Genomic DNA, 11,860 nt, shown 5'->3' with positions numbered 1-11,860 from the left:
CCTGGTATTTTTGTCTTTCTGGATACACCTGGCATGTTATTCCTTTAATTTTGTTAATCTGGTGCTTGCTTTTGTGTTCAATCTGATCAAAAACCTGAATGAAAATTGGAGCAGTTAGTATGCTTTCAAATAAAACAGATAAACTATCATTAGATATCTTGGCATGAGGTATCTATCGAAGGATCAGACATGAAGAAATATAGCACAGAAATAGACTCCACAGCCCCCCAAGACCATCAACATCCAATGAAGACATTATTTATTTTCTTTTTTCCCCCCTACATTATCATCAATGCTTTCCCCCACTGCACTCTTCAGATTTTATCACACACCTACACACTAGGGACAAGTTACGGTGGCCAATTAACCTACCAACCCACACATCATTGGAAATTGGGAGAATACTGGAATCCTCAGTGGAAACTCATGCAGTCACAAGGAGAACATGCAGGTTTCCCACAGACAGCACCCAAGGTCAGGATTGAACTTAGTCACAAAATAGCATGAGACAGTGGTTCTACTAGTTGCACCCTGCTGAGGGATTACTGGTAAAAAGTGAACAGCAAGTTTGGACTCAACATATTCCCACTGGATTCTCAAATTCGGTGACACTCTTGAGAAATACCAACATTTACTAACTATGTTCCAGGCAAAGGAATGGTAGGATCAGCAACAGAGGCTGGGATGTGATAAGAGGAGAACAAAAAGCTCAAGACTCTGGACCTGATAGGAAAGGAAGTAAAATGGACAAGGGGTGGCGGAAGATGGGAACGACAGAGGTTCAGGAGGGGTGGACAGTAGAAGCAAGGAGAAGTATGTGGGGGTGGGGGGAAGTAACAAGGTTAAGGGCAATTAGGTGTTGATGGGGAAAAGGGGTGTGTGAGAGAGGATCAGGGTAGATAGGGCAATAGAAAAAAGGACAGAGGGAGGGTGGGTTACCTGAAATTAGAGAATTCAAAATTCATGCCATTGGGTTGTAGACTAACTAGGCATAAAATGCAGTGCTGTTCATCTAGTTTGGCATTGGCCTCGTCATGGCAATAAATGTCAGTGTGTGAATGCGGCAGGGAAGTAATATGGATGCCAATTGTGAGATCCAGAAAGGCCACAGCAGACAAAACAAACGGTCTTGGCAATGTGTGTGCGTTTGGCCTCATTTATGTAGAAGCAGCCACATCAAGAGCATCAAAAGCAATAGACAAGGGCTGTTTAAGTCTCTGGATGGAAGTAAGGGAGGGTGTGCAGGGACAGGCTGTTATACCTCCTAAGCTTACAGGAAAGGTCCCGAGCAGGGTGTGGATGTGTGGGGATAGATGAGCAAACCAGAGAGTCATGGAGTGAGTGGGCCCAGTGGAAAACAGAATGCAGTGGGAAGGCAAAGTTGTGACTGGTGGTGGGATCACATTGTAGCTGCCAGAAATGTCAAAGAATGATGTGCTGAATGTGGAGGCTGGTGGGGTGAAAGATAAGAATGAAGGGAACTCTACCTTGTTCTGTCTAAGGGGAGGCGGACTGTGAGCGGAAATGCAGGGTATGGAGCAGATACAGGTGAAGGTGAATCACAGTGGAGAATGGGGGCGGTCATGTTTCTGAAAAAGGAGGACATTTCAGACGTCTTGGTGAGTGGAAATGAATTTGTCAGCAGCGGTACAATAATAAAGAACACACAAACACAATAAAGATTTAACACAAACATCCACCGCAGCATTCATCACTGTGGTGGAAGGCACAGAAATTGGCCAGTCCTCCTCCATTTCCCCCCGTGGTCGGGACCTCAACCCTCCGCAGCCGTCGCTGCGGGCGTCCAGATGATAAAGGACAAGGTAAAAGTCAAGGTAAGTCCAGGATCGTCTCTTCCCCACCGGAGACCGCCGCTTCAGGCTGGTGTAGGCCGCAGGCCGGCGGTCGAAGATTTAAAATTCGCGCCGCAGCCAGAAGCACCGCAGACTGCAGGGCCGGCGGTCGAAGCTCCCCTCCAGGGGTGATGGTAAGTTCACGCTGGGCCCGCGGTAGAAGTTGGCCGCGGGCCGGCATTCGGAGCTTCTTCTTCCCCCCGGGTCCCCCACGAGGGATCCCGGGCTGCAGACGCCGCGCCAGCTGGAGCTCTGGAGCGCTTCAGGCTGCCGGCTGCCGCCGGCCAGCAAAATGGAGCGCTCCCCTCCAGCGAGCCCCAGCGAGGGCTCGCCCGCTCCACGCCGAGTCCGCACTGCGCCCGCCGCTGAAGCCCCGGGCGCGTCTCCGGGAAAGGCCGCGCCGATCCTTGCTGTTAGGCCACGGGGGAGGCGACCTGGAAAAAGTCGCCTCTCCGTGGAGGAGGCGACCGAAGCGGTTTCCCCCCTTACCCCCCCACACAAAACGCACTGAGAAACATCAAAAACATACTGTAAAACACACTAAAATAAAAAAAAAGTAGAAAAAAAGGGACACGCTGCTGACAGGACGCCAGCTTGCAGTGCCCCCACCGACCTAATAATAGCGGAGTCGGGGGATATGGGGAGAAGGCAGGAACTGGGTACTGATTGGGGATGATCTGCCATGGCGCAATGGGATGACAGATGGCACAATGGGCTAAGTGTTCGGCTGGCAACCGGAAGGTAGCCGGTTCGAATCCCGCTTGGAGTGCATACTGTCGTTGTGTCCTTGGGCAAGACACTTCACCCACCTTTGCCTGTGTGTGAGTGATTGGTGGTGGTCGGAGGGGCCGTAGGTGCAGATTGGCAGCCACGCTTCCGTCAGTCTGCCCCAGGGCAGCTGTGGCTACAGAATTAGCTTACCACCACTGAGTGTGACTGAGGAGTGAATGAATAATGCGATGTAAAGCGCCTTGAGTATTAGAAAGGCGCTATATAAATCCCATCCATTATTATTATTATTATGATCACATTGAATGTCGGTGCTGGCTCGAAGGGCCGAATGGCCTACTCCTGCACCTATTGTCTATTGTCACTAGATATCAGAGTAGGAAGGAACTGCAGACGCTGGTTTAAACCGAAGGTAGACACATAAAGCTGGAGTAACTCAGCGGGTCAGGCAGCATCTGTGGAGAGAAGGAACGGGTGACGTTTCGGGTGGAGACCCTTTTCCAGACACTATTGCATCCAGCAACGTTGCAATGGGCGGGGCCTCTCGCCACTGCGGGGGTGGGAGGACCGAGGTGATCCTCCACCGTCCCACAATGCTCCGGGTCAGCCTGGGCCTGGCGTGTGAGGAGCGCGGTGGTTGCAGCGACTACTCGGGGGGCGGCCAACGTAAGTCAATCTTTCCCCGGTTACCCCGCTGTAAGCGGGACCACAGATCTTATAGCGGAGCGGGACCGCCCCGCGACTGAGTTACATCCAGACACCCTGCCGTGTAGGGTTCGTACAGCCGGGATTAGTCGCTCTGCTCGGCTGGGCCTGAGACCGGGCCTTGCTCCTTGTGGGTTCGGGCAGCATCTGTGGAGCCGCTGAGTTGCTGCAGCATCTGTGGAGGACGGAGCGGACAGACGCCATCTGAGGCCGCAACCCTTCTTCACGATGAATAATGCCCCCCCGGTCTGTCCACTCCCTCCACAGTTGCTGCCCGACCCGCCGACTTCCACCAGCACTTTGAGTTTTGCCCCTGATCCCAGCATCTGCAGACTCTTGTGTCTCCGCTGTTGGATGGGCCGGCAACAAACAAATAGGTTAATAAAGGGTACTGAGATACTCCAGCAATGCTGGAGTATCTCAGTGGGACAGGCAGCGTCTCTGAAGAGTCTCCAGCATTTTGTGTCTATCTTCGGTGTAAACCAGCATTGCAGGTCCTTCTTTCTTACACAAGAGTAAAGGGTGTTCGTTTGTCGTGTCCATTAGATATGAACCGGGACAAGGAAACTCTTACTACAATTATACAGGTACGTTAGGCGCAACTACAATAAATGGTCAGATATTTAAAGTAAACGAGAGCATGCTAGCGCAAAAACAAAACTAAATAAACAAAGTACTGTACGCGTAACGATGTTAGTAACACGTGGCCTTGCTCTCAAACATAAACTCCACGTGTTCACGTATACTTTGCGCCATCTTCTGAGGAGACCTATCTGTCCTCGCGACTAGCTCCTGCACAATAAATTGATGATAGTTTATTGCATTGTTAGAGCTACAGGACCCTTTCGTCCAACTTGCCCATACTGATCAGCCTGGGCCAGGCGTGTGAAGAGCTCGTGATCAACTATGCTCGTCCTAGCTGTCTGCGTTTTGCCCATATCCCTCTAAACCTTTCCTATCCTTGTACCTGTCCAAATGTCTTTTGAATGTTATAGTACCTGCCTCAACGACCTCCTGGCAGCTCGTTCTGCATGGAAGAATTTGCCCCTCCGGTTCCCATTAAATCTTTCATCTCTCACTATGAACTTATATCCTCTGAAGCTCAATTCTCCTACTCTCGGTAAAATACTTTATGCAACTATCCTATCTATTCTCCTCATGATCTTATACACCTCTTTTTTTTTTTTAAACTCCCCTTATTCTCATGTAGCTCCTGGCAACATTCTTGTAAATCATCTCTGCACCCTCTCCAGCTTAACAACAGCTTTCCTATAGCAGGGTGACGAAAACTGAACACAATACTTCAAATGTGGCCTCACTAACGTCTTCTATAACTGTAACATAACATCCCAACATCAATAGGGTGATTTCACGAAAGGTCACTGGAGCGTAGATCCGCACCCACGTGACCGAAATTTTAAACTGGGGGACAAGCATCACTTCCGGTACATGTTAGTGAATGGGAAAACACGCACTTTCACAACCCGTTAAAAACATCGAAAACGGCCCGTTTTTGAGCTGCAATTTACTGTACCAGTCGGGGTGACCGTGAGGAACAGCAACCTAAATTTACAGTACAAAAAAAAATAGAAACTAAGGTAAATGCAAGAGGGAGCTGAAGGTGTAAATACAGCGGAAGTGCTAGCGGATATTTGCCATGGAGATTTAAAGATCCAAAATATCGGGAATTATCGCGTTTGCTCGCTGCATTTCATCAAAAGTAAGGCATTATTGACTTTATCTTTATTCATTTGTTATATGAAAAGTATTAAAAGTTAAAAATCCGTCAGTAAAATTGCAAAATCGCCCATGGTTCTCAGGTGGGTTTTAACATGCAAAATGAAAACGCTTCTGAAGCTCCATTTACCATTTAAATAATCGTAAACTATCAATGCGTTTTGAAATAAATTTTACTGAGATGCAAGCTGTCAGCTGTTAGTTGGACAAAAGCAGGACATTTTATTATTTGCCAAAATATATTTCTCAATGTTTCTTGTTTAAAGCCTGCACAATCACCCAAACTACTTATTTATTTATTTATCATCTAGTAACAGACAAGCCTGCAGCATGGAATGATGTCAACAATCCTGATTGGGCACCCACTGTGAGCAGGATAGACAATGTGCACAAGAACGCCATCAACTTGCAGAGCTATAGATGCTTGAGCTGCAACCAAATCTGCTTTAATACTCTCTTCTTGTTGCACGTGCATGGCGTTCTTGTGCACATTGTCTATTCTTGGGGACTGAGAGTATTAACTGTCTCAGCAGTGTCCAACTGCATCCGGGACACTTTCTGCCGCGGCCTTCTGGTAAAGCACCACCGCCATTGCCAACTTTGTTTCCGTTTCACTGTTGGGGCACTTTCTGCGGCGCATAACCTTCTGTCTAAGCACCCCCACCATTGCAGCCTTGTTTTTTATTTTTTTATTTTTAGTAGAAGTACAGTAAATTACAATAATACACATCAGATATATCTTATTACATTTGTTGTACCACTGTTTTTCGAGCTTTAAAAAAGATAGAAATAAAAGAAGTAAGGAAAGTGAGCAAGAATCGTGAAGGTGCAGGAAAGTGTTGGGGAAAGAAAGCCCCTTAGGGAAGAAGTTAGAGAAGGAAGTAAAGAAAGGAAATAAGACCCTAGAAAGAAAAGAAAAAAAAAGGAAAAACAATCGCTCTATTGTAACACAAAACTCCGCAAAAAAGGATATACCAACCGTATTTAAAAAAAAAAAAATTATTTTATACCCCCCATTACCAGATCCTGGTACCATTTATATTTTAAATTACTATTGCACCGTATGCTTGTAATAGTTCCATAAATGCAGACCACGTCTTTTGGAAGTGGTCTGCTTTGCCTGCTAGGAGGAGTCTCATCACTTCCAAGCGTAGTGTTTCGAACATGTTTGAAATCCACATTTTTATTGTTGGTATTGGAGCATCTTTCCAAAATTTGAGTATAAGCTTTTTTCCCATTATTAGCCCGTAATTAAGTAAGTTCTTTTGAAACACGTTTAATTCGGGGTTGCAGCCTTGTTTCTGATGTAAACTTGAGTGATCATACAGTGTTGTAGAAATTGCAAACGGCCTTGATTGCTCTGGAGATTGTTTATGTAAATGCATGTTTATATAGCAAACAAGTTTATTTATATAGCACATTTCAGCAACAAGGCAATTCAAAATTTTCCAATGTAATCCGCCTCGTGCATAAATCGGGGAGTGTCTGTATATTAAGGATAACCAAGAAAGAATAAAGGTAATTATGGACCCCAATGGCAATCTGCATGAAGCCAGAATGTATTTATGAAGGAAAAATATATTGCAGTTGGAAAATTCAGTTGGGGAAAGAGGGTGGCAAAGAAAGGAGGAAGGATGAAATGCTATAACATTGATAAAAAAAAGAGGTCTTAACAGGCTCATAAGATGATATATATCATGTCGTGAGGGATGCTGAGAAATGGTAGAAAAAATTAAATCCTGAAATGTGTGAGATAATGCACTTTGGGAGGACTAGTTCGGACATGGAACAGAAGGCATACAGGGAAGCTGGCTTCATTAGCTGGGGCGTAGAATGTAAGAGCAGGGAGGTCATGATACAATATAAAATATTGGTCAGACTACTACTGGAGCACTACACTGTTCTGTTCCACTTCATAGTATTTGCGCTGGAGAGGGTGTAGAGGAGATGTGACCGGGTGTTACTTGGAATGGAACATTTCAGCTATAAAGAGAGGCAGAGTGGGAACCATATAAATAAAAGTATACAAAATTATGTAGGGTGTAGAATGAGTAGATGGTAGGGAACCTCCCCATCGCAGAGATATCTAAGACTAGAAAGTTTGAAGGGGATCAGAAAAAAAATGTTTTTCACTTGGAAGATGGTTAGAATCTGGAATGCACTGCTTGAGGGGATGGTAGAGGCAGACACTCACAATATTTAAGTAGCATCTGGATGAGCACTTGAATCACCCAGGTAGAGAAGCAAAGGAGTAATGCGTTTAGTTTAGTATACATGGGTACTTAATGATTAGTACATATAGGTGTTTAATGATCAGCATGTACATTGAGGGGGGTGGGGGGGAGAAGGGCAAAAGCCCTGTTTCTATATGGTATGATTCTCACTAAATCATTCTGAATGCAGAAACAAAAGCTAAATATTCTGGTAGCATATCAAATTGAGTGTGGTCTAATTTGCAGCATGCTGTTTTAATTTAAATTTTAAAGACAACATTGAAAACAGGCCTCCAGTACGCCTATGTCGACCATCGATCAACATTTCACACTAGTTTAGTTTAGAGGTACAGCGTGAAAACATGCCCTTCGACCCACCAAGTCCGTGCCGTCCAACAATCACCGGTACACTAGTTCTATCCTACACAATAGGGACAATTTACAGAAGCCAATTAACCTACAAACCTGCATATCTATGGAATGTGGGAGGAAATTGGAGCATCCAGAGAAAACCCACGTGGTCACAGGGAGAATGAACAACAGACAGCGCCTGTAGGCAAGATTGAACCCGAGTCTCTGACACTGTAAAGCAGCAACTCTACTGCTGCAACACTGCCGCCCAATTCCATATTAACGTCACCACCCCAATCCATTCCCAGTATATTTGTCAGGCAAGCAAGTTCCTTTGGTGCATTTTTTTAACGTAGATCATAGTTCTACGTTTTCTCATTTACTACCTACACATTAGGGGCATTTTGCAGAAGCCAATTAACCTAAAAACTGCACATCTTTGGGATGTGGGAGGAAACTGGAGCATCCAGAGGAAACCCATCCAGTCACGGAGAATGTGCAAACTCCCCACAGACAGCACTCGAGGTCAAGATTGATTCTGGGTCTCTGACGTTGTGAGCAGCAGCTATGTTTTTTTTGTGCCAACAGTTAAAGTTAATATCCAAGGCAGTGTAGATTATGTTTTGATGTATAATTATTTTCTGAGTATAAGCAGTGAGCTGTAAACAAGGTCAGATTGGATAGGTGTTCAGTTCAACTGAAATTATTCTAGGCAGGCTGTCATAGAAATATTGAACTAGGTTGCTATTACATTAATAATAGATAAAGTTCCAAAGCTTAACAAAATACAATCCGATGATACGTGCCCCAGAATAAATAATGTTTTAATTTGTATTTTAATTCTCTACCCTCTGCTGGTCGAATTCAGTGTGCCTTGGAATATGATTCCGTACTGTCCAGAGAATTAGTCAATTGGGTATTATTATCTTGGAGAGTGTTTCCATTGAATTTTGAGACAATGAATTCCAAATATAGCCATCAGAATTAAAGTTTCAAATTTGGGATATGACATAGCTCTATTCTGCATTATAACCATATACCATATAACAATTACAGCACGGAAACAGGCCATCTCGGCCCTACAAGTCCGTGCCGAACAACTTTTTCCCTTAGTCCCACCTGCCTGCACTCATACCATGACCCTCCATTCCCTTCTCATCCATATGCCTATCCAATTTATTTTTAAATGATACCAACGAACCTGCCGCTACCACTTCCACTGGAAGCTCATTCCACACCGCTACCACTCTCTGAGTAAAGAAGTTCCCCCTCATGTTACCCCTAAACTTCTGTCCCTTAATTCTGAAGCCATGTCCTCTTGTTTGAATCTTCCCTATTCTCAAAGGGAAAAGCTTGATCACATCAACTCTGTCTATCCCTCTCATCATTTTAAAGACCTCTATCAAGTCGCCCCTTAGCCTTCTGCGCTCCAGAGAATAAAGACCTAACTTATTCAACCTATCTCTGTAACTTAGTTGTTGAAACCCAGGCAACATTCTAGTAAATCTCCTCTGTACTCTCTCTATTTTGTTGACATCCTTCCTATAATTGGGCGACCAAAATTGTACACCATACTCCAGATTTGGTCTCACCAATGCCTTGTACAATTTTAACATTACATCCCAGCTTCTATACTCAATTATGCAAAACATGGGTTCAGCATGCCATATTGGGGGAATAGTATGCATCTCTTATTCAATCTGCAAGTTTACATTTAAATTATGAATGATGTATTTTGGCTTTTATTCAAATGCAGAATAAAGAATGGCAAAAAGTACAAGAAGTAAATGGAAGCGGGCGATGCGAGCAGAAAAGAGGAAAAAAAATGCGCCAAAGGAACTTGCTCGGCTGAAAAAAATACTGGGAATGGATCGGAGTGGTGACATTAATATGAATGCTGTTGAAGAAATTGCTACTGTAGTCCCAAGCGAAAAACTCCAGCAGAAGCCAGCTGCGGAAGGAGGTAATCTTTTATTATTTGAGAAGAGAAGCATCATGAAGTTGGTTTATAAATTGATAAAATTATAGTCTGTATATAATAATGGAACCGTTTAACTAAAGATGCTGCAACCAAGCATACTATCTCCACAGTCATCAAAGACCAGGTAACTCAGCGTACATCATGTATTAACATTGGACTTGGCTAGTTTGTGCAGAACAGCTACTTGTTACTTTGAGTTGAGTCTTGCTAGAGTGAATATTTTGTGCTAACTACTATTTGTCAATACTTGTATGTTGATGATTTGACATTTTTGAACGCAGCTTAACTGTAACAATACAAACAAATCTTAACCTCCCAGATAAAGCTTCTACCATGAACATAGATAAGAAAATGAACAAAAAGACGTTTTTGAATGAACATGGACAGTATCCACTATGGATGCATCCGAGACAAAGAAAGAAGATCAAACACCAGCTGAAAATGAAGGGGAAATCAAAACGTCCAAAGGGGTTGGCATGGTGAACGTGAAAGCAGAGTATCCAAGGACTTGTTTTTATGTACTAATAAGTCTGAAACAAATGATTCAATATACACTTTGCTAAATGCTCACTGAAGCAGTATACTACACGTTTAGCAATGTATGCTACTGTATTCCCAGTTTGGTGTACGGAGCCTTTTGTAAATGTTGAGAGAATCCTTAAGAATAAAAGGCAGCACAAGACTAACGCGCAATTGGTAAATTAGCCTTCTAATGTTTAAGGTGCAATTACACAACAAATGTATCTATAACTCTTACTTCAATTTAAATGTAAATACATTATAAAGTGTTTTTAAAACTAAGCAAGTGAGGATCTGGTGTGCAATTTAATCAGTTAATTTGTTCTTCGTTCCAGATTTATTAAAATAAATATTTTTTAAAAATCCAATCATCGAGAACATTTTATCGTGTTGTGTTTGGTTTGATGTCCATATCAAGAACAGCGGAGGGGGATTAAAATAGTAATTTGAATTGTCAGTCAGTCCCGCGTTTTGAAGAAAAAGATATGCAGCGTTAATTTTGATTATACTTGATACACTTCATTACTCAGCAGACATTTGTGCTCTCTTCGGACACAGCTAACAGCCAAGCAGCATTTTTGTTTGTGTGAGAAGTTTATTTTAAGAGTTCCAGCCATTACCTATAGCTATTGCATAGCAACGAGTTATTCCAATACCACTGATGTACTTCATCTCCAGTGCCAGTTAAACACAATGTTTGCCCACATTTTTTATGTTATGTATAACCTCCTGCCAGTAAATGAATTCCACCAGTTTTAACTGAGTACTCTTAGACTTTTGAGATTACATGGCCATGGATTAGACTAAAAATAATAGCTTAAAGATGCTTTGGTTTGAGCTGTAGACCCTTCAACATTTTGTCAAATGCTTCTTTCAATTAGGGTATATAGTTGTCCTATGGAGCATTTGTATCTGAATATATGACCAATGTAAAAAACAGGTTACCAAGCTAGAGGTATGAATAATTAAGATGGATATATTCATGAGCATCCGTGACTATTTTGTGATTCAAGGTCCACCTAATTAACACTGCATTGAATTGCTGTATTGAAGATGGATACTGAAGAGAAACATGTTTTATAGAGTAGTTATGTATGTGGCAACATATTGGTATGATTAAGAAAAGGTAGTGTCCAGAACTAGTTAAAACATTAGAAAATCTATACTATTACTAAAACTCATTTTGTCCTCTTCCGGTTTGCGTTGTTTTTAAATTTGCGCAAAGACGGTACCCTATATCGCTAGGATTATTTCGCCATGTTACTCACCGTTCTCCTCTGCTCCAAGCGCACCAAGTTTTGTTCCGATCAGTGGAATATTACAAAAGTTATGAAGGTTTTAAAAGAAAGGTGAGGTCAGCAGATTGGTCTTCTTGCCTGTCAGTCACCATGAAGGTAACGCCACTTCCGGCACCTGCTGTCAATCACCGGGGTGAGGAGAATAAAGCCCCGGAGGCCGGGCGTGAGTCCAGAAGTCGGGCGTGAGTCAGCCAGCCCGGAGGTCGTGAGTGAGTGAACTGTGAGTCCACAAACCATGAGTGAATGAACTGTGAGTCCACAAGCTGTGAATGAGTGAACTACGAGTCCACAAGCCGTGAGTGAGTGAACTGTGAGTCCAAAGGCGTGAGTGAGTGAACTGCGAGTCCACAAGCCGCGAGTGAGTGCACTGTAAGTCCAGAAGCCGTGAGTGAGTGCACTGTGAGTCCAGAAGCCGCGAGTGAGTGAACTGTGGGTCCGGAAGCCCCGAGTGAGTGAACTATGGGTCCAGAAGCC

At 43.6% G+C, this 11,860-nt stretch overlaps 1 protein-coding gene across 1 annotated transcript; it reads left to right on the top strand.

Moving 5' to 3' along the window:
- Window positions 1-3,146: 3,146 nt before the first annotated feature.
- llph (LLP homolog, long-term synaptic facilitation factor) lies at window positions 3,147-10,456 on the top strand. Its single transcript, XM_033038246.1, has 3 exons — window positions 3,147-3,248; window positions 9,345-9,551; window positions 9,889-10,456. The coding sequence occupies exons 2-3, from the start codon at window positions 9,353-9,355 to the stop codon at window positions 10,050-10,052; spliced, it is 363 nt and encodes a 120-aa protein (XP_032894137.1). The 5' UTR covers window positions 3,147-3,248; window positions 9,345-9,352; the 3' UTR covers window positions 10,053-10,456.
- Window positions 10,457-11,860: the final 1,404 nt, after the last annotated feature.

This window comes from Amblyraja radiata, chromosome 19 (assembly GCF_010909765.2).
Source record: "Amblyraja radiata isolate CabotCenter1 chromosome 19, sAmbRad1.1.pri, whole genome shotgun sequence".
Lineage (NCBI taxonomy): Eukaryota > Metazoa > Chordata > Chondrichthyes > Rajiformes > Rajidae > Amblyraja > Amblyraja radiata.
This window is presented reverse-complemented; position numbering and strand designations above follow the sequence as displayed.

What these genes read in the sequence shown, in the direction of transcription:
- llph (XM_033038246.1), top strand. Translation starts at nt 9,353, where the DNA reads ATGGCAAAAAGTACAAGAAGTAAATGGAAGCGGGCGATGCGAGCAGAA. An exon ending in GAAGCCAGCTGCGGAAGGAG is followed by an intron (nt 9,552 to 9,888) that starts GTAATCTTTTAT and finishes TTAACCTCCCAG; the next exon opens with ATAAAGCTTCTACCATGAAC.